Source organism: Diadema setosum, chromosome 17 (genome assembly GCF_964275005.1).
Source record: "Diadema setosum chromosome 17, eeDiaSeto1, whole genome shotgun sequence".
Classification (NCBI taxonomy): domain Eukaryota; kingdom Metazoa; phylum Echinodermata; class Echinoidea; order Diadematoida; family Diadematidae; genus Diadema; species Diadema setosum.
Genome location: NC_092701.1, coordinates 35,757,451 through 35,780,895, shown reverse-complemented (window position 1 = coordinate 35,780,895; position 23,445 = coordinate 35,757,451). Strand labels below are relative to the sequence as shown.

The following is a 23,445-nucleotide window of genomic DNA, read 5'->3' as shown; positions in this document are numbered from 1 at the left end:
TTATGAAAAAATGTACGTAACATGAACTAAACATGTGCAAAATATGGGGGCGAAAGGGGCTGTCGTTCTTGAGTTATTGCAAAGAAAGTTGCAGAAAGGAAGAAATATTTCAATACATCGAAGAGAAGCTTTAATTTCAACCAATTTTTTTGACATGATGCCGACGTCGTATGAAAAAATGAAGGGCACACTTACGATAGCCCAAAGTCTCAGCTACAACATATTAAAAGTTGGGAGAAGTTCACCGAAGCATAAGTGAGATAGTGCTCGAGAAAGATAGTCATGTCAATTTTCATTTCCAGAAAAACTGCACTCCCATAGAGATAACACGTAAACTGGCCAAATTTGACAAAATTACTTTTAATCCATTTTTACGAGGTGATGCCGTCATCCAATCAAAATGCTGTTATTATATTAATGAAAGAGCATTTAATAAGCTACAACATACTGAAATTTGTGTGAAAATCGGCAAAGGATAAATGAAATACGCTCGAGTGAACTTGAATTTTCATGACGTCATTTTGAAAATTTACTTTTTTTACTTTATTAAGAAATTTGATATCTTTTCATCATTTTTTCAGCTTCGCCAACCCATGAAATGGCATGTACAACTCATCAGCTTTCAGAATATGTAAAGAAAACGGGGGGTCACCGTCCATCCTGACGAGTAAAATCGGATTCAAAAATTGGCGGTTTTTTGGCATAGTTGCACTGTATATCGCCATTGACGCGCGCGCGGAATTTCAACTTTGACGGGCCCGTATGACGTCATATTGAGTCGGATTGACTTGAAACTTGGTAGAAATATTCCTTGACCTTTCAGGTATCCGATCAAAGTGAAAAAACGGGATATTTCTATTGCATATGAGCTGTGCGTGCGTATATGCGCGCGCGCGTACGCGTCCGTCCAATTTTTTCAATTTTTCAAAAAATGCTCCAAATGGTCTGAAACGTGTGCAAAAAAAATTTGAGCTCGATTTGAGCATACAAATATTTCAACGCGCGTGTACGCGCACTTTTTAATAATGAATGTGAATTTTGATAATATGAGTAGAATGCGCTTGACTTGAAATATACGTGACGTAAATTTCATTGAAAAATTCCTTTCCATTAATGAGATATGCATGAAAATGTGTTTTCATATAATGACGTCATAGTGACGTCACCGCTGACTGATCACTATGATTTTACAAAATTTGTCGACTTTGGGACATGATACATGTATGGTATAATTTTGAAATTGATAGGAGGAACACTTTCTGAGCTAATCGAAACACAACTTTTGAGGAGAAATAAAGAAGAAGAAGAAGAAGAACCAAAGAATCCGTACAGATACAGAAGGTGATCCGAGAGGATACTCGGATCACCTAATGATGTTTCAGGGATTCACTCATTTTTGCACAAAGATGTGCATGGTAGGTTTCTCAATATCTAATGCGGTAAAACATGTATGATTTTCACATAAAGATTACTTTATTTTTTTGAAGAAGGGACTACAATTTTGCGCAGGGTAGCATAGATTACACCACTGTTGCGGGGTACGCTACCTGCCTAGCTGCCAGTGCACTGGGATGGCAGCTTGGACGGCAGCTACAGTTTTGCCTAATTAGCATGCAGAATACAGCTACTAATTAATGCATAAGTTTGTAAGAGAGGGATGACTTGATTCTTTGGCAGATTGGGTACGCTTTTACTCTGAGAGGCTCATACCCCAGAGCGTCATTTTAAGAGGAGAATGGCTCAAAAAAGTGATTTTGTGTACAAAATCTATGCAAATGGAGTTTTAATTTTCTCACCTTATTTTATAAAAATGTTATTTTCACTTTCATAGGCTGAAATCAATTAATTTTAGCATAATTATGATTGAAATAGGTTCTGTCATAAATTTTGTGAAAAAATGATAAAACAAAAGGTCGAAAAACAAATAAATACATTAAAATTTCTTAAAACAATACAATACATAAGAAATTAATTTTTATACCAGATTTTTATTTCAAGTACATCGTAAGGAATGCGACAAGGAATGTTATCACCAAAAGTTAGGATTCTAGGAGCTTTGCTTTATACAGTACTAGCATAATCATTGATATATTGAAAATTTAGTGATTTCTTTTTGTAGAGTTTGGTAGATTACGCCACAGGTAATGTATGTGCCAATTTTCATGGCGATTGCGCGACGATCGACGGCCGAGATCTCGGGGGGTTGAATCAACCTTTCCCTGGCCACAGAATACCCCAAAAAGCCCGGCCTGGTTCTTGGGTTAAAGTTATGAATTTTCAAAAGTTTTGGTGCCGTCATTGCCGCATAAGGAAACTTCACATTTTGCTACCTTCGTGACGTCACTATGGACAACATTATGAAAGAATTCACAAAATTACATTTTTCATAAAAAGTACATATCCGTTATTAAAGGATACTTGGTACATTGTAGTGATTATTCCCCCTGCTTTCTGAAAGAGGTAAGTCGAGTGCTCTTTACATGAGGCTAGTCCTCCAATGCAATGTGATTTTGCCTGTCTCATTTCTTGCACTCGGAGACTCGGACCCGTTTACAATGCGTGACTTCGCAAAAGTATACGCGGATGTTGCAAATTTGGTCTCAAAAGTTGTGCGAGACTTGACCAAAATTGCTAATTATGGTAGAAAAGTGATCAGTGACAATTTCCAATAGAAAAACAAAGAAAAAACAAAAGTTGAAAAAGTTGAAAAACAAAGAAATACATAAGAAATTATGAAAAACAATAGAATACATTAAATTTCACCTAGAACAGCCACTTTTCGTTCCTGTTAACATCTTGATTATGTTTTGGTATGTCATGAGGATCCTGAAAATGTAAGTTTCGAGGAGTCCGGGGGGGGGGGGGGGGGGTGCACGGTGACCCCCCCCCCCCCCCCCCCCTTCGGTACCCGACTAATTTGGCCTTTTGCGCGTTTACACTGAAGCGAGGCTGGGCTCGGCCGCGGCCGAGCCTCGCACTGTAAACAGGGTCTCGGATATTATGAAAAACCTGACAAAATAACGTATAATAATTGTCAGTTTTTTAAGTCTGGGTTATAACGGGGTTCCCTGAAAAAAAGAAGAAGAAGAAATTATTCGGTCCCAACCATCTTCATGAGGGGCTTATATTTTGTGACACATTTCCAGGAGGTTGTTTCTATATACATAGGTCAAGGTTGCTAAAGTTCAATTCTTGCCCAAAATGAAGTCAAATTCTGCGTCAAAAAATCTGATATTATTGTGTGTCAAACCAAGGAGGTTCAAGAGAATGGAGTAACAACCTTCTTATTTCCTTTGCTAGATGTTCGAAGCCGCCGCTCAAAAATATTTGAAGCATGTGCCAAACAGGATCTGCCGCGCAGATAGGAAGACAACTGACTCGTGTCTCATTACATAATCACCAGCCACTTTCTAAGGAAGATATGTCTTTGTGATGGTACATTGTAATTACTTTTCGCTATCCCTCCTTATCAAAAGTAGATGGTACAGACACGAGGTTGCGCGAATAGAAATTGAGCAAAAAAAAAAAAAATGCTGAAATAAAGATAAAAATTACTCGACTGGGCATACCCGGGCACTAATCTGATATATCTATCAATAAAGAATTATACTTGAAGATTGTTCCATATTAGTTTCATTTGTGGAAATTAAGCGGAAAAGTGATAGAACCAGCTTTCCAGGAAGGTACAGTTTTAAACATTTTCTCATGATACATCTCTGATTTACACTTTTGCACAAATTTCTGGACGGAATTGACTTTTGTTTTACATGCTTTATCATTAAGTGAAATTTCATTTCATTGAATAGATAAATAAGCGAAATATGGCCAACATTATGATAAATGTTCAAAATGAATCTTCAGATTGCTCAGCAAGGCGGCGGCTTCGAACATCGATCATCAAAGGCACAAGTGCACCTGTGGAATTCTTTTGTACATCAATAGAAATCTGACAACTGTTTGAATAATTACCGCCAGTTGGAACTCCAGGTATAAAACCTCCGTGGTCAAACATTGCCCGTGTAGCGTGGGGATACCATGGAGCGGGAAGGTTGGCCAGGGCTCAGAAATATTTGAGAAACCTCGTTATTATTGTGTACAGCGCCATCACTGATGTCTTTTGAGAAAACACAAAATCTTGACTGTAGTCGACCGTTACCGATGAGCACATAAATACGATCGATGTGAACATTCTCTGACGAGAGTTAGCTGTATAACCTTATGCAGTTTTCCGGTGTCGAGTTGACCGTAGATATGTGTACGTAGTGACACTTGCACAGGAATAAAGACAAATGCTTTTCAGAATTGTGATTAAATCATGTTTGATTATGATCATTTACACTTTAATCCTGTCTATAAATAATGCAGCATTGAGATAAACACACATTAGGTTATGACAAGTGCACGTAAATTTTGTATTCTGTGATTATAATTAAATGAATGCTAACTTGGGATGGTAGATACAGTTCTGTATATGTACACTGGTGAAAGGTTGTGTCTCAATCTATTTTAAGCATAACAATCATATCATACAAGATAGTGGCGGGTTCAGAGGTGGTGCACCAGGCGCGCCCCCTTTATTTTTCGTTGAAAACAAGAGAAATGAAAAGAAAAAATGAAATGAACCCGGAAGTGGCAACAGAAATATTAGTTGCCCCCTTCTTTTACAGAATTCCTGGATCCGCCCCTGCAAGGCAAAAATGCTACCATCACCTTCCTAAACTTGCTCGGAGAGTCCATTTCCAAACATCGTCTGCAACTGGATATTCTCCCGCCCTTCACCCACTAACAAACTGGAGAATATGATTGCAGAATATGCACAGAATATTATGTATATATATTTAAATTAGCGCATATCAGGAGCGCAAATCGAGACGTTCCTTGCGGCCGGGGTCCAACTCTAGCTTTCTTAGATGTTCCATGGTGCTAATTATTAATCCCGAGTCACACCTAGGACTTTGATGACGGCATCGCGAAGCACGTAGTACTCCTCGCGGTAGTTGTAGACTTGAGCGGAGAGACGAACGTACATATTCTGCTCGCCATCGGCTGTCACAAAGGCGATGACACCACTTTCACGAGCTATGGCAAGGCGCAACTTCAGAAGACCGTCGTAGCCAATTCCCGTGTACTCCGTCAACCGAGGTGTTGGCGGAAGGTTGACGAGGCACATGAAAGGCGCCCTCAACGCTGGATCACGTCTGGACCACTTTGTTTTCCACGCAGCAGCCAGCATTTCAGCAGCCCAGATTAGAAGTTTGGCGTTGTAGTCAGTTATCCTTTCCTATACAATGATAATGATTATTATGCAATATGATTCACTAACAATCAACACGAATTTACGAATCAATAATAACCTACCCATGCATACATACGTACCAATACAAAGAGAAAGGTAATTTCATGATAAGAACTTTCCCTAAAAATACATCTTGTGCTCCTCTGAATGCCTTGACAGTTTGCGTTTCCTTTTAAAAACGGGCATTTATTGAGTATTCTGGGCTGACGCAGATGGCATTTTAGTAAACAAGAATAGTTTTGCAAGGCTTGTGTAATGAGAGTACAGTACACTGTATTACCAATAGGTCATGACATCAGGGGAAGGGGTGGGGACGGATCGCTGCACCCTCCCCTCACCACTAGCTGTTCAATGACTATAAAGACGTATGTTGAAAACCCGATTGAAAGATCTATGCGTTTATGGACTTATGTCATTGCTCAGAGTTGAGCAATGACTATACAGTCATGTACTCACCAAACCTCCGAGGTACGAATGGAAGTCTATAGCATAAGGAAGTACGTAGTACGGTATGCAGTCTTGGGTACCAAGGGGATGGAAGCGTTTGTGAATGTTGAGGTTAGATACCCCGTATGACGTAATGGCTGGTCGTATCCAGGGGTGGTGCTTTGGGTGAATGTAAAAAATGGCGCATCCTCGAGGGGTAAAACACCACTTGTGAAAATTTCCTGTAGTTTCAAAACAATAGAAACAATGATAGTCAAGTTAAAAACAAAACGCGTTTGGGAGTTAAAAAGAATGAAGTCTAGGAGTGCATACAACTTTATGTGTATCTGATTTAATTTGATTTTAGTTTAATGATTTAAACACCAATTTTGATAAAACTTATTGTGTGTATGCGTGTGCTGTGCATGTTTGTGGTTTGCGTGAACTCATTTTCTTTCATCAGTTCGCTGTACAATCAAAGCAACTATCTTTTAGGTCAAGCCGTGCTGATCATGATTTGACATCTTATAATCTTTTAAGCTGAACGGGAGGAGGAAGAAAATGCGAAAACAGAAAGAAGAGAGAAAAAAAGAGGCAGAAAGAAAGTGCTATTCATTGATCAGCTAACCCCGGGTGAAACTATTTGCTAATCTCGGCTGCTCTGCATACTGTGTACCAGTATTTACGGCGGCTATCAAAGTCGTACGATCACTGCAAGACGGATGGAATAATAATCATAACGTCACGTCGAGTTATTCTTCAGAAACTGATGAAGCAAAAAGCTTGGGAATTTAGCAAGATTGGGTTTTACGTGTTTCAAAGAGAGCAATTAAACAACTACCAGAAGAAGAAAAATTCGATGTAGCTCGATCTGTAAGATCAAGGCTGTGACCTCCTCGTTCTCATCGAGTTTTAGTGTCGAATCGGACAATAAACTTGCACAGAGCCAAGACCATATCGATTAGTGCAATGTCATGCATGAATTCTTACTGTTAAAAAAGGAAGAGTCAACGAGTAGGCATCGATGAGTCGATAAATAAAAGCTTTGTGTGTATATATGTGTGTGCGTGCGTGCGTGTGTGTGTGTGTGTGTGTGTGTGTGTGTGTTTGTACTCTTATGAAAAATGACAAAAGACGATCGTTAACTGCATGCTCTTCTGAGATCAGGACTTGATGGTCTCGTCATCTGCAGAATAATGTGTGCAGTTGTTTTTGTTCTGTTTTGTTTCATTTCCCATCTGAGAAGATGGCTGGATAGCCTATATTCAGCTTCAACACTAGCTAGACAAAGTTGGTCGTCAATTGGACACTCTAGTTTGATGTGAGGCAGGACCGCTTCACCGGGATATGCACCCTGCTCTTTGCGATGAATGAATGAAGCGGGATCTTTTACGTGTATGAGTTGTGACTCTCTCATACACGGGACCTCTATTTTATGTTCTATCCGAGGGACAGAGCTTCTTTGTCTCTTACTAAAGGGTACAGTATGATTACATGTTCCTACAACATTCTCAGTTATACCAGGGAGGTGAGACCGTGGTTAGACTCTTGGTCCCTTAATTGGATTTGGAGGCAGACGCGCTACCGACTGAGCCAAATCACTGTCCTTTAATGTAGGCCTATAATGTGTAAAAAAGTGAAAATGGTAAACGTTATGAGCTTTACCATAGAAACCAAAAAATTCATACTTTCGATTATACTCAGCGTAGAAAGAAAAATGGTGATAAAACGAAATATTTTGTTAATCACCGTAATAGAAATCAGCACCGAGCTCCTCCAAGTTAAGGGCTAACTGTCCGGGAGCATGGGCCCCGTCGATGGCGGTGATGACCCCGCGGCTGCGGCAGGCAGCGACCAGCTCTCGGATGGGCATGAGGATGGCCGACATGCACACAATGTGGTCGAGCAAAGCCAGCACGATTCGGGGGTTGTCGTCCAGGGCTTGGATATGGAGGTCAATGATGTCCCTAGCCGTGGTGTCGAAGGGGATGTCGACCTTAACCACACCGATGTCTATCAACACGACATGAATTCGAAGCAGCATTATAAATACAATTCAGTCATGAAATTAATATTTCACCTTCACTCAACAGAACGGAGCAACTTTTGGCTTCAAAGCTATCAATTATTCGGTTCTTTATTTGTCCTGAAGAATTAAGGGTGTTTTCAAATACACTATAATATCTTTGGCAATAATGTGGACATCACACATTCACTTATGAATTCCATTACTCCCAATCGACGTAATGATGTTGCTGTGTACCTAGTCGATTGTAACAAATCAAAATTGCACCAGTGACGTTTCTTTAGTTTTATTTTCGTGTAAATCTCTGGTGGAACATTAAAACTTTTAGGAGAGTAGAATTGGGAGGAGCCACTTTATGGAGTATACCAGTTCAACAGGGTGTGGTTTGATGTTGTTTTTTTATCTTTCCCCCAGTTCCCTTGCGTTGGAAGTTTGATTCAAACATGACTGTGTCAAATCGGACATGAACAAAGCTGGACGGCGCCATTTTCTTTTAATAACAATCGGTGTCATCTTTGGAATTCAAATCGGGACAGTGGCAAATTTTAATTGGCTTTGATTGTGTGCATTTACCTTAATACTTCATCATGCATTTCCATCAATACTTTACATAGTTGTAATTGCATACTTATGATCATACGCTTTATAATCTGCTCACCCGGCCGGAGTTGGGTGAGCATCTCTGTGGCCTTGAGTACCCCGCGGAAATTGAGACTAGTCGCCAATATTTGGTCGCCAGGCTTAAATGGAAACGAGTTGAGGATGCTGTTTGTTGCTGTATGCGAGCAAAACGTATTGATGCAAAGAAATATTTTCGTAACACTGATTTAACATAGACGATAGATGCGATTCGATTCAAAGATATACGTATCAGCACCAATTTTGACATACACCTTTTTCAGGAAATGCAATCATTATTTCGTCATAATATTGCTTAAACAACCTATTCTTGGCTGATTTCTTTAAGTATTCATACAAAATGTAAACATGTTTATAATAATAATAATAATAATAATTGCATTTATATGGCGCTTCATAATGACGTTTCTAAGCGCACTTTGCTACTCATACAAATAGATTAGAAAACAATGCTGTAGGTAAAACAGCCCACAAGTTCGACAGATAAGCCTACGACATTGGGCTGCATGTGTCGGTCTCCTGGGCCTTGTTTGCTAGTGTCACACTCGCAGGCCTTATGACTCGTGGGCCGTATAACTCGTGGGCTGTATGACTCGTGGGCTGTATGATTCGTAAGCGTCGAACTCGTGACGTGTCCCCTCATACACAGACTAATTGGACTGATACTGCACCTACTTTGTTTAGAATGTGATCCAGCTGATACTGGTGAGGGGTTGATATGCGTTTGATCAAATAAAGTCAAGTACCTGCTGCGGCAGTTAAGAATAACAACAAGAATTGCAACACACTGTTTCACTTACCAAATGTTGCATTTTCTACCAGCACGACGTTACCCGACTTGGCGCCGACAAAGTCTGCCGCTCTGCTTATTGCATCCATGTAGAAAGACATGGACTCAAAAGTGTACCACATTTCGGCGTTTTCTTCCCTTTCTTGCATCATCCTGTCATTAGTACATAATCAGGAAAATGAACTCTCATGTATTTTCCCTGAATTTCCGCCTTTACTTATTAGTTAACAATATGAAATGATAAAGAATGAAATACTTATACTCATATTGTTATGCTGATAACATATATTTGCTTACTGGAGTCACTGAAAAGTCGTGCAAGACTTATATAAACAACGATAAAAAATAAAAAAAAAACTGTGAATTTCTGTACGTTCATGGTTTTCTTTATCACAGGTTTTCAGTCCGAGGATGAAAGTTCCATTGACTGAATATATAGATTATTTTTCATAATCTGAGTAAATACTTTTTTTTTCGCTGAATTACGATGCTATACATATATAATTAGATATCAGAAAGTGCATGAACACGTAATCATTCAAACTTTATTCTTTTGAAAACACCACGGAAATAAATGCGAAAACTATCAACATGATCAATGGAAACAATGATATTTGATTGAAACATGAACTGATGAACACTACAATTTAATCTTAATTTAAACATTACCCATTTGTGAACCTTTTGGTAGTACACTTGGTGATACAATTAGCACATGCACATTTTTGTAATACGCACTTGACACAAGCGGTATACAAGAACAGATAATAATGACCAACATCCCAGTAAGTATGACAATCAGCGTTAAGAGTTACTCCAAGATTGCGATATCATCATGACATTTTGAACAGCAGAATACCATGAAATTGGTTTCTCTGAAATAAACAGTCGTTAAGCAATAACGACTGGCGAACAATTATTATCACGTGATGGTATTTTGACTTTAAGATGCTAACGTACTGTGCAACTACAGGTCGGATTAATTATACGTGAAATACCATGTTAATGCCCCCTATATACATGGAAGGAAATTACCCTGCATGCGGCCTTACCGGTATTGAATGTCGAGCAGCTTCCGCGGAACCGCTCCGTAGGATCCATTGTTCAACGGATAGATCCCGGGCGAGAAGCAAAATTCCCGGTCCCGCAAACTCTTCCCGAACTCCGGTGGCCGTCCGTTCTCGTTGAAGTTTCGGGTGGGCGGTAGCTTGCCATTTCCGAGTACGTCTGATGTGCCATTGGACGAAGATGTGTTTGGGACTTTTGACTCAGGAAGGTCTCCGGTGTGGGGGAGAGAGATCGCCTTGCCAGTGTGCGTTGTGTTACCATCCATGCCTGATATATCGCTTTAGGCAAGAACATTATAAAACAAAAATGACCCCGTTGATAAAAAACTGATGTAATACGCAAGACTCGAGAAGTGGAAGAAAACGATGAAAAAGCAAGCTTGAAAATAAGGATTTAAGCTTCATTGGGGTAGGTATTTATATGAAAACAATAAGAAGGAAAGCTGTTTTCATGATTAGAATGGCTAATGTTGCGAAAATAATCGGACTTCAAATTACACTTTTTAAATCTAAACTTTAGAGGTTGTAAATTTTTAAGTAGGCCTACTAGTATTTGATAAATCAATCTTTTACAAAAAGGTGTTGTATTGCCTATAGAGATGGAAGTTAGCACGCATTATACCACTACAAAAGAATTGTGACTCAACTAATGTAGCCATATTAAAAGGCCAATTTCTTGGGGGTCATCCCACGGGACCCGAAACTCGCGAGTCATGTAACAGCCCATGAGTTCGACAGTAGGCAAATAAGGTCCATGAGTTCCAGCGTTCGATATGGATAGGTGAAAACAAAGCACAAGTTCGACAGATAAATAAACTTAACGTGTCGGTCTCGTGGGCCTTGTTTGCTTAGTGTCGAACCCATGGGCTGTATGATTTGTGGATGTCGGTCTCGTGACGTGCACCCAAATTTTCTTCTGCCAAAGATGTTTTCCAAGGATTTTGAAAACGTATTGATTCAGCAGGTCCTCGCGTATATCTAATCTAAAATCGTGTTATTATCTGGACAACATGTATGGTTTTCGACCAAAACATTCTACATTATTTTGTACTTCCGACTTCTTGTAATCAATGCCCTTTTAAGATCTTAATTGTTTGTGTCGTAAGTCAATGTCAGCACTCTTGAAAGATATTTTTGTGAGGATTCCCTCGTACCCATCTCACGTGCCGCTGAGAGAAAGCTCTGGAAGATGACGGACAAGCTAAATCAGCAAGAACGCTTACACAAAATTGAAACAGCTGACACATACGCACACACACACACTGTCACACACAAACACACACACAAACACATGTATATATATATATATATATATATATATATATATATATATATATATATATGTATATGAACGGTAAAGTCGTGTGATGCTTCAGCTGGAGATACTGAAAACGTGACAAACTCTACAAACTAATACCAACCAACACCAAAGGGTATAATTATGAGAAACAATAAACAAAACAAAAAAGAAAAATAAACCGTCATGGATTCAGAGAATAATTGTGATCGAAAGGGCGAAGAAATTCCTGCCACTACTACACCTGCTACTATTACTACTATTACTACCGGTACTACTACTACTACTACTACTACTACACGTACTACTCACTCTACCAGGGGCCGCGGAACGTTTTTCAGTGTGGGGGGGGGGGGGTGTCAAGGTCAGGCCCCCCTCCCCCCCCCCCCCCCCCCCCTTAGACGCACCGGCGTAGCCAGGATATGATCTTGGGGGCCGTTACTATGCGAGCGAGCGGAGCGAGCGAGAGGAGGAGGTGTATCCCCCCTCCCACGGTGAGAACTTTTTGCATTTTGATGTTGTAAATGGTGCAATTTGATGCATGTTTTTGAGTGTTTTATCGAATTGAAACGGCCCCACTTGTTTAAGGTAGCATGATATTTTTATGTGGATTATCATTGAACAATTTGCCTATAAAGTGGTACCATTTAAATAAACTTCTTGTATTAATTCTTACAATGAATTTCATGAACGCTGTCTGTTAAGCAATCAAACGGGAAAGGCATGCACATGAGGGTGTACATAAGGGACGTTTTTCCTTCCACACGAAGACCGTGTGATTTTACATTTTCAGATCTGAAATTCAGCAATCTGGTGCAAACTTTTGGTGCAATACTTGGAATTTTTTCTAGCTCCCCCCCCCCCCAAAAAAAAAATTGAAATAATGAGTGTTTTTTCAGGGAAGTGTTAACAGCAAAATCACGGCATTTAGCTCTTATTCCGCTTGTGCATCATCTGTGTGTATGTACAAAGTCTAATGAGGTAGAGTTTTGTACAAAGTACAAAAGTCTAATAAGTCTAAGTACAAAGTCTAATGAGGTAAAATTTTTCAATTTTAGAACTGAAATTCAAAAATCTGGCGCAAATTTCTGCTGAAATATCCGGAAATTTGTTAATCAGAGAAGTGCAAGTCTGTGGAAGGAGACAGCAGGATGATGTGGGAGGCGATAAGCCCTATTCTCCCTCCTACATGAGGGAGATTCTGTATTTTCTGATTGCAGTTGAACGTTTTGGTGCACACATTTTGTGGCATATATTTGGAAAACTCAAAGTGTAGCCGTAGTCTCCTTAATTGTATGCACAGTGGGGGGGGGGGGGGGTGGGGGGGGGGGGGGGGGCGAACAGGGAGAAAGCGTGGGAGAGTGCTATTCCCACCCTTCCCGTACGAGGGAGCTTTTGCCTTTTAAAAGTTGAAATTGAGATATCTCGTATACGCATATTTGATGGAATATTTGGGAAATTATAAAAAAAAAAAAAAATGATCGGAGGAACTGAGAGAGGAAAGGGTTGATTAAAAGAGGCTATTCCCCTTATACATGAGGGAACTATTGATTTTAGGGAATGTAAGTGATAAGTCTTGTGCACTCAGAATTATTCAGAATCTTAAGGGGGCGACTGCCCCATCGCCCCCCCCCCCCCCCTCCCCCTTTTGCTACGCCGATGCTTAGACGGGAACTTAATGTAAGGACGGAATCTTTGGAAATTCACATTCATGGGTGTTGTGATTTTTCCCTTTTATTTTTTTTCCTTTCTTTCTTTTTTTTTCACGAACCAAAAGTGTGTGTGTGTGTGTGGGGGGGGGGGGGGGCTGCAGCCCCCCAGCCCCCCCCCCCCCGGTTCCGCGGCCCCTGACTACTACTACTACTACTACTACTACTACTACTACTACTACTACTACTATACTACTACTACTATATACTACTACTACTTTATACTACTACATGTACTACTACTACGACCACTACTTACTACTACTACTACAACTATAGTATTAGTAGTATACTACGAATACTATTACTACTACTATGTACTACTACCACCATCACTACTACTACTACTACTACTACACGTAGTTGTAGTAGTATACTGACGACTGGTGGCCGTAAAAACCAGATACAAAAACTCACCCTCATCACGGCAAAACCAGTATTCCAGAAGAAACAATCTAAGAATCTACGATGCACCACCTGCAACTTGGATAAAATACCAACTGGTGCTATTGTAAGTGATGCAGCGTGAAACAAAGGAGCCGCGGACCTCTGCGTTCCTGATATCAACCGGAATCGGGGAGAGACGAGAGGAACAAGACTCGCAGAATTAGGGGGGGGGGGGGACCTCTGTTCCTATATATACCATGTGCGTCGGCTGCTGGTCACGAACCGACGCCAAGTTGAAAAGCTCAGGAAATTCAATCAATGAAGAATGAAAAATCAAAGACACTCCAGCTGCTTGATCATGTCGATGAAGGAAGTCAGTGTGATATCCATATATGGAATTCCGCATATTATTTTGCGACAGTATAGGACAAGTTCCAGAAACCAGTCAAACACTTGATAATCTCTGCAGCTGACCTACATGACCTAGAGCTATCATTTTGATTTTCGCGCATTAAACAAATTTTACCGTATTTTATAATGATACACAGGGAGGTGGTAGAGAAGGAGTGGAATCTCTTCCCAGTTTGTGCAAATTTATGCGTAGGTTTTATAGCCTGACAATAAAGTGTGTATGTAGGCCTATACAACAGCTTATTCAAATTCAAATGATTTCATTTCCATGTAAAGCAATTGAGAGTAATATATACATAATGCTTAGATGAGTAAATAATTTTCAAACAATTTCAAATCACACAAGCTTCCATCATTGTACAATCATAGTAATAATTATCATCTTTGAATTTCGATAAATGAACAAGTATAAGTAACCACTTATTTATCTTTTAACTGTTTCTTTAGAAAGTGGAATTCACAAAAGAAGCAATTGAATATGGCATGTATGGTGGTCCGAGGAAGAACAGTTGTATTTTGTAACTACGGCTTAATGGGCTCTGTTTCTTCGTATTTTCTTTTATTATTGTATATTTCATTTGAAGACGGAAATGAAAATATCAACCCCAGGACTAAACAAAGAACACCCCATGAATGTCACACAAAAAGTTAAAGGGAACGTAGACCCAAAGACATGAAAGAGCAATGTGGTTTGAGTGAAAGCAGCAACATTTTTGTAGAACACATCAGTGAAGGTTTGGGGAAAATCGGACAATCGATGCAAAAGTTATGAATTTTTAAAGTTTTGGTGTTGGAACCGCTGGATGAGGAGACTACTAGAGGTTATGACGTATGAGTGGACAACAATACAAAGACAAAAAAAAAAAAAAAGAAAATCAACAAAAATTCACTTTTCTAGCGTTATGAAAGAGCAATTGACTTACCGCTTTCAGAAAGCAGGGGGAATAATTGCTACCCTTAACATACAATTATGTCAGTATCTAGTTGATGGAATTTGTAATTTTCATGAAAAATGATTTTTTTTTAAATTTTCTTTATATTTTCTTTATATTATTTATAAAGTATGAATTTTCTTTAACCTTTAAGCCACTAGCTCTTCAACGCAATTATCTGTAATTTGCAAGTCCGAAACATTGTGAAAAGAATTTAATTCATGCCATAACACAAAATAATTATTATACTTTTGTAATGAATGAACATAAAGCAAGAAAGGGGTGTTCTGAAATGACCTGAAATATAAGCCTCGGAATAACTTCCTAATATGCAAGTATTTTATGGAATCTACTTTTGTAGAAATTAGTGGTGATAAAAACATTATTTCTAATCATCCTATACATTTCTCTTTGATGTTGCAAAACGAGAAAATAACTTGGTAGATTTTGTTGGAGATTTTAGTGTTGATTATTCAATGCAAATTCTTGCCAAGATGAACCTTTTGATTTGCTGATGTCATACTTCATGATTATATCCAACTCATGAGGGCGGTGAGTTGGCTCAGTCGGTAGCGAGTCTGCCTCACGATCCTAAGGGCCCAGGTTCGAACCCGAGTCTGGACTGAGCAATGTTGTGTGTAATCATACCGACCCCTCCAGTAAGAAGCAAAACACTCTGTCCCTCGGATAGGACATAAAATGGAGGTCCTGTGTGTGAGAGAGTCACAAATCGTGCACGTAAAAGATCCTGCTTCATTCATTCATCGCGAAGTGCAGGGTGTTTAACCCGGTGAAGTGGTCACACCTCACATCCAACAGGACCCCATAGAAGACCAGCTTAACGTAGCTGAATATGGGCTATCCAGCCATCTTCTCAGATGGAAATGAACAAACAAACAAACAATATCCATTGATCAACTTTCTCCGCCAGTGTGTCCACACATGTAACAAACAACTCGACACGTGAAAAACAATTCACTCTAAAAAATAACATGTTTACAAACAAAAACAGATACGTAACTTCTGGAGTTTTACTTTCAAACATTAATTATCATTTTCAGATATTCAGTGTAGTATAATCAACCAGCGTAATGATTTTTCAGTCTTGCCAAAACGTTAAACATGAAATATCTGGAAAACATTCACAGGTTTCCAGGGATATAGTTACATGTATAGAAAATTTGAGAAAGTTGAGTTGAAAAAGAGCTTACGAAGATTTTTTAGTGAATTATTTTGTCCATTCAGGTTTGCACTTAAAGCTGATACCACAATGAAATAAGAAATATTTAAGCAGAGCATGGTTCGGTAAAAAAGTTGTAGAAATAGTGCAGAAAAGAGGACTATGAATTACTTTTTAAAACCCATCTGAACATAGACATTATGGACATAACAGTGCACATAGAAACATACTTCACCGCACTTTCCATTTTCAAACCCATCCATTTTGAGGAAGTGATAGGCATGAATGTGTCCAAATTAGCCATTTTGTATTCTTAATGTGATTTAACCAAAAAAAAAAAAAATTCCATGAAATGTGATATCCGGATCAAATGAATCTATAGCTAAAGTGATACCAATATGTAAAGCTGGTTCAGAAGAAGATATAACTATCAATCACTTGTCCAAAATCAGTGTTACCGGTCATGCTTAAAGGTTTTAAAAATGCATTAAGTGGATGATATAAAGGCTATACTTACATTATTATTGAAGCATAATCAATTAGGAGAGCCTCAATATTGTTTCGAATGGGCACTCCACATCTTCAGCTTTGATTAAAGACTTTGATTTTGCTGTAATCAATGTCTTTGAACATAATGCACGGGACAGAGTGGATCGATGAGAATTGGATGCGGGAGTTTAACTTTGGAACTGTTTAAATCCACGAGAGCAGCGAGTGGGTTTTAGACTGTTCCAAAGTTAAACGAGAGTATCCAATACTCACTGTTCCACGAAATAGGCCTGTGCATCATTTGTGTAATATAAAATTCATGAAATACAACCATTTTCCCTGTCATGCGTCCGGTACACCTACTACACTATACAAGACTTGAGCCATGTGTTCGGATTTTACCGGACCCATGGCTCAGTGTGGATCAGAAAAAAAAATCAATGCACGATAATTGACCTATAGGTTTCTGAGATTCTAAAGCCCATTTTATAATAATGGTTGGACTCTCTTAAAGCCTAAGCACAGCATTTGCTACAGTAGACCTGTACTTCTCGTTCTCACACCTGTCTCAACCGTTAGGCCGAGAAGCTCTCGCAGGTGGGCAGCGATGTCGGTCACGAATGAAATAAAAAAAAAAAGATTCGTATTCGATCTTTCTGGGCCTCTCTAACCAAAGTGGGTCTCGGGTTGAAAAAGGCTGTAAGGCGTGGCATTAGATCATTTCATTCTAATTGATTAATTATATTATACCATTAGTATTAGAGGTTTTATATTATGACGGTTTGATTAGAGTAGGCCAATCTTAAAAAAAAAATCATGTGCAATTTGTAACAATAATGTACAGTATGGGATATCTTCTCTAACATGTGTAGTGCCGCAGGGCCCGAAAATGGGAGACAAAATGCTATACACTCCGATTTGCTTCAACCTTCCTCTTTTTCACACATTCAATTTGTTTGTTTGTTTGTTTGTTTGTTTGTTTGTTTGTTCCATAGATCTGTTTTGTGACATGCAGTTCATTATCTGTTCATCAACATGGTCAAGTCAAGTGCTAAGGTATCTAGGGCCTATAGGCCCTATAGTTGGGGACTACCAGTCAACTAGACAAGGTGTTAAAAACAACAACAACAGCAACAACCGTCAAAAAAACAAACATATGACACACATTTCATCTTTAGATCTAACAACTAAAACAATCTGCGTATCTCTGTTAAAATCTAAATTAGATCTAAACTTGTCATTACTAATACAAAATATTGTTGTTGTTGTTGTTGTTGTTGTTGTTGTTGTTGTTTTGGTTATAAAACAAAAGGTGACGAAGGTATTACCAAACATGTATTTATCACTTCCACTATTCATATATTAATTTTTGATTACTAAAATGTGGTGTAACAAAAGGAGAATCACAGATTTATTTTTTTTTTTCGGGGGGGGGGGGGGTGTATACTCAAGGTACATCTCCATAGTTCACAACACGCACTTTACCAACCACTGCAACAGCCAACACATGCAATTTGCAATCAACGTCATTGTATTAAGATTTATTTTTCCTTTGGAGGACCGTCAGACTAATGCCAAAACTCCCATTTCCTTATATTTATTCTTTTTCCTCCATTATCACTTTCTGCACATGGTTACAGCAAGTGGGTAAAACAAACAAACAAACAAGCACGTCAATGTGGAGTTTTCCACGCTTGCGTCCACATATCATTATGGCTGTGTAAGGGAAATAATAACAAAAACGCACATGGACCTTCCTTTCTGAATATTTTCCACCATATCACTGCAATTTTGACATGTTTTTTATTGTTGTTTTTTTTTTGAAAAAAAAAGAAGAAAATGGGGTTTTGAGTGAACCGCATGAGATTCATGCATCGTCTTTTATATCAGGGTATATATCCCTGCATTGGTTCCTGACCAGATTTGGGGGTCTTACGATGATTTCTATCGCAAGGAGGCTCTGCTAGCACAAAAGCGAGCACATGAACCCCCTATTTTTACAATTGTTCTGCATTAAGTAACCTTTTTTCTACAATTTGATAAAGTTTCGTAAAAATGACATGGGATTTGAATTTACAGCATGACATTCATGAACCCCACCTAATCATGGCACCCACGATAGGTTTATAACCAGATTTTTGGGTCCTAGGATGATTTCTAGCATATTGGGGTGCTGCTAACACAAAAACGAGCACATGAACCCCCACTTTTTATTGTTTTTCTGGAATAAGTAAGCCTTCTTCTACAATTTGGTCAAGTTTCGTGAAAATGACATCGGTTTTGAATGTACAGTATAAGTCGAACCTTGTCCTTTAGCTCACCCCTAACAGAAAACGTCGATGAGAGGGATTTGAGAGATTTCGGTGTTTTCTGCCGCGTGAGGGAGCTGCTTGCTCGAGAATGAGAGTGTAAACCTTAACTTTAAAACCTTTTCCTTGTTTTGGGTACATTTTTTCTGCAATTCTTGCAAATTTGGAGAAAATATCGTGGATTTTGAAAGAATTATGGGGATTTAAGTTTGTCATTGCAGATTTTGTTGCCAATCATGTCTTGATCCTGTAACGCTATCATTTTGGTACAGGACCGCAGATTAGTCATATTCTTCAAAGTCCCGTAAAACCAGGAGAACTTGAAAAACAAGCACATGAACCAATGGTTTTATTTACATATTTGGGCTTCGGATGGGTCAAAGTTACGGTATGGAAAGTTTGAAGAAAATGACATGGACTTCACTTTAACTGAGGCTAGCACTCCCCCTAATAGCACTAGCACTAGCACCGAGCTTTAAGTTGAAATCCCCCACTGTACTTGTAGCCCAACATTATTGGTAATTATTTTTAGGGATGATGTAATGCAATCCACACACTGGGTGATTTCAGTTTCGGTGCTAGCGCTTATAGGTCATGTCAGACGAATGGCGAGTGGACCTCCAACACACCTACGCGTATCAAAGGTAAATAATATTCATTCTATTTGCGTGTTGGGTCTTCACTGATTGAGCCCTGACGTATACCTGCTAGCCCATGTGTTACTTCCTTTACCCTTTAGGCCTACATTATTTCATGGAAACTGTGCTATTTCCATATGAATTTAGAATATTTTACGGCAATTCTGATCTTTGTTTGGCTGAATAAATAATAATGATGACAATATTGATTATGATTATGTTAATGATAATCATCATCATCATTATCATCATCACCATCACTATCTTAACATCCTCACGCTTTAAAACAAACAAACAAACAAACAAACAAACCAGAGAAGAACTCGCGCCTCAGGTACGCTACACTACAATCTACTTGATGCATGTAAGAGCTATCGACAGCAACTCTCCATAAAGTCAACGTAATTTCTCTGAATCCAACGCAATTTTGTGTTGATTGCAAATGTGTTGCATAAACAAGTTCGGTTTGATATCAGTCATGAATTACAATTGCTACCAAACGTAACTTTGCATATTTTTCAAAGTTACCTTTGATTCAAGTAAACAGGACTGCCTCCATTTGATGATAATTATACTGTATGGTAACATACGAGTTATGCTCAGTTAAGGAAAAGCTGGATACCAACGTCTTTTTTTATTGTTAAAGATGAGCTATCCCATTTGCATTCCTTCCCAAATAGCCAAAAACATGATATATTTCACCAGAATGATAAGACTATTGTAAAGCTATAACATTTCTGTGATATTTGAAGGTTGTTATCCGTTAAAATTCAAATAATTCACCAAATGCTCACCGTAACGTATTCTGCGTACGAGGCAGAGCTGCATATACTAATCCTCCTGTGGTTGTAATATGATACTTATATTTCGAATAAAAGATATGCATGTTAAAGCTGTCAGAAAGGAAGAATTCACTAGTTTCTTTTACTTTGTTATCTACGGAAAATAACAACACACCACTTACATGAACAACATAAGTGCATCACACAGGTCTATAAAACTTGACTAGAAGTTTAGCTTTGTAATTTTTTCGGAGTACGAAATGATGAATTTAACTCAACAAATAAAGACTCTCTGGAGTTCAAAATTTACAGGAGGTTTCCAAATAGTGTTTATTTCAATACCTATAAGCGTTCTCACCAAATTTTCAAAAATAACCTATCATGACTATGCAGTGATTGACGGTTTATACGTACAGTGTGACGTAAGAATCTTGTTTTGGAAGCTTTTTTTTTTCTTTTTTTTTCTTTTTTGCCGGCGGATCCAATTAATGAGAAGAAAAAAATTCAACAAAAAAGTATAATGAAATACATGGCACACGGTTATTTAGACTCTTTTTGCCGCACATGTAATGATCAGGGTACAAGTCAAAATGCATTTGTACGTGTAGGGCTTTCATAATTATGATTTCATATCCCTATCTGCATAGACAACAGTGCTTCCACTGAACGTAATTGTAAGCCTTTAATTCTAAAATCCGGCATATTTTTTTTTATATTCTTTATTTGAGTTTCATTCAATATCAAATCCATATTAACAATGAAATTAATTTTACCAACAACAACAACAACAAAAAAAAAAGCAGAGCTCTGTATTCTTCTTTCTTGTGCTGCTGAATCATTTTCCAACATACAGTACAATATATTTGGGGTTTTTTCCAAATCATACCATATTTTTATTAGAAAAATGACATAAAATTTTGCATAACTCTCAGAAAAAAAAAGCTATTTCGATCAGCCTAATCAAGCCAATCCAAATGTGCCTTATTACCCACACACCCAAAAAGAAATTGTGCTACTAAATCACTTTTTTAACATAACTTCCTTCTTTTCTTTTTCTTCTTTTTTTTTTTTGCAGAGCACACGCTATATACATAAATATATCTGATTAAGTATAACTCTTAATAGGGAAAAAATGTCTTGATCAACTTGATAAGATTACTCAATATCCGCTTTATTACATAAATTCTCTTACACTCTCTTGAGAATACAGCATTTCCCAAAACGTGTCATAAAAAAGCATGCTTAAATTAACCGAACAAACTCATCATTTTTATTTAACCTATCAACCTACCCCCCCCCGTACAAAACGAACGTACAAAACGTACATTATATATATATATATATATATATATATATATATATATATATATATATACTTGTAGCAGGTCTCAGGATAGCCTTTTGGCAAGGCCTCGTGGCTGAAGATTGAGATTAACTCGCCACACCGAGCACTGCGAGAAATGGGTGAACGCGAGACCGAGTCTCGCATTTACCCGTTCTCTCGCAGTTAGTCTCTTTTTCAGCCACGAGGCCTTGCCAAAAGGCTAGTTTCAGGAGGACCCTGAGCACGTAGCGAGGTATACTTCACTTCCAGCGCCTTATAAATTGCCAAACTTTCGACGGTTTGACTGGTCTTTTCAGGGCTCTTGAAATTCAACATTGCGAAAAGCAACCAATAGCTGTTTTATTGCTAAAACCGCCATATTGTTGGTGGAGTGCAAGTTAATTGAATTCATATTGCTGTTTTTGCTTTGCTGTGATTTTCAGAATTTCAAAAGCCCTGAAGAAGACCGGTCAAACAGTCGAAAGCTTGGCAATAAAGGTACCGGAGTCAACTATCACACTACTTCCGTTTGTTCCTCCCTTCTGTCACTATTATAATTAGGGAGCTTTAGATTTTAGACGCGCGGACGTTCAAAGGGAAAAAAACATGGTCTGAGCGTGCGCAGTAACTTGACCCCTAATGACGTGCGCTACTGCGCACGCTCAGACCATGTTTTTTCCCCTTTGAACGTCCGAGCGTCTAAAATCTAAAGCTCCCTATTTAGTCCATGGGCCAAGAGGCGAAAAATTGGTTATTGGTTCCATCTCAGGTGGCAATACCTTTTTGGTGTCATTTTGTTTGTTAGGCATAGATATGCTTATCAAGCTATGATAGCATTTCCAAATGAGTAGCTTAGTCCTAATAAATGAATTTTTAACCAATTTGGTCTCGTTTTTATATCCCTGTACTTCTGAATCGAGGCTAACCGCTATAGAAACAAGAGCACGGTCTTCTGTATGTCCATGGAGCTCATGGTATGTCCACAGGTGTTCTGTTGTAAACGCGGTGCGCTTAGTATTTATTCAAGGCGGCGAAGGGAATATCCAAAGGGTGATGCTGTCCAGAGCTAAACGCGGTGCGTTTAGTCTTTATTCAAGACGGCGAAGGGAATATCCAAAGCCTATGATACAGTGTATATCCCTTTATCTAAAAAACAAACAAAAAAGCAATTCCTCGTGGATTTTGCCGTATTTTTGATTATTCATCATTTTCCGGTGAAAACGCTGAGGTGAAAACACTAATGCCACGCCAATGTAGCTTTATTTCCATTAAACAATGAACCGGTACACTACAATACGTAATAATAAATACTATTGTAAATGAACAGGTACACTACAATACGTAATAATAAATACTATTGTAAATGAACAGAGTGATTTTTGTTTAAAACTGATGTATTTGTTGAGAGGGTAGTATAAAAACAGTATAGATAATTCCTTTTATTAGTAACTTTAGATATGATAACGGTAAATTGTTTTGTTTTGTTGTTTTTTTTTTGCAGTGTTTACCAGAACTGATATTGTTGTTAATCAGACAAACACACACACACACACACACACACGGAAACAATTGTCATACAATTTGTCCATGGGCCAAGACCCGAAAAATGGGTTACTGGTACCACCTGAGGTGGCAAGTTCTAGTTGTGCATTTTATATCTAAGGAATATTATTTTGCTATAAAAGTATAATAGCATTTCCAGAGTAGTAGCTTAGTCATAGATTTCAGCCATCAACCCGACCA

General features: G+C 38.5%; 1 protein-coding gene across 1 annotated transcript; it reads right to left on the bottom strand.

The window, feature by feature from the left end:
- Positions 1–4,469: 4,469 nt before the first annotated feature.
- Positions 4,470–10,510, bottom strand: LOC140240652 (uncharacterized). The gene is made up of 6 exons (XM_072320406.1): positions 10,230–10,510; positions 9,188–9,330; positions 8,407–8,523; positions 7,472–7,735; positions 5,753–5,964; positions 4,470–5,281 (listed from the first exon to the last, which is right to left on the bottom strand). Exons 1-6 carry the CDS (start codon positions 10,508–10,510, stop codon positions 4,931–4,933), a joined length of 1,368 nt encoding a protein of 455 aa, XP_072176507.1. The 3' UTR covers positions 4,470–4,930.
- Between the last annotated feature and the right edge of the window lie 12,935 nt (positions 10,511–23,445).

Excerpts from the sequence above, each read along its gene's own strand:
- LOC140240652 (XM_072320406.1), bottom strand. The coding sequence starts at position 10,510 with ATGGATGGTAACACAACGCACACTGGCAAGGCGATCTCTCTCCCCCAC. Across the intron at positions 9,331-10,229 it reads CTGCTCGACATTCAATACCG|GATGATGCAAGAAAGGGAAG; the intron begins GTAAGGCCGCAT and ends TACTAATGACAG. Across the intron at positions 5,965-7,471 it reads CGGTGCTGATTTCTATTACG|GAAATTTTCACAAGTGGTGT; the intron begins GTGATTAACAAA and ends TTGAAACTACAG.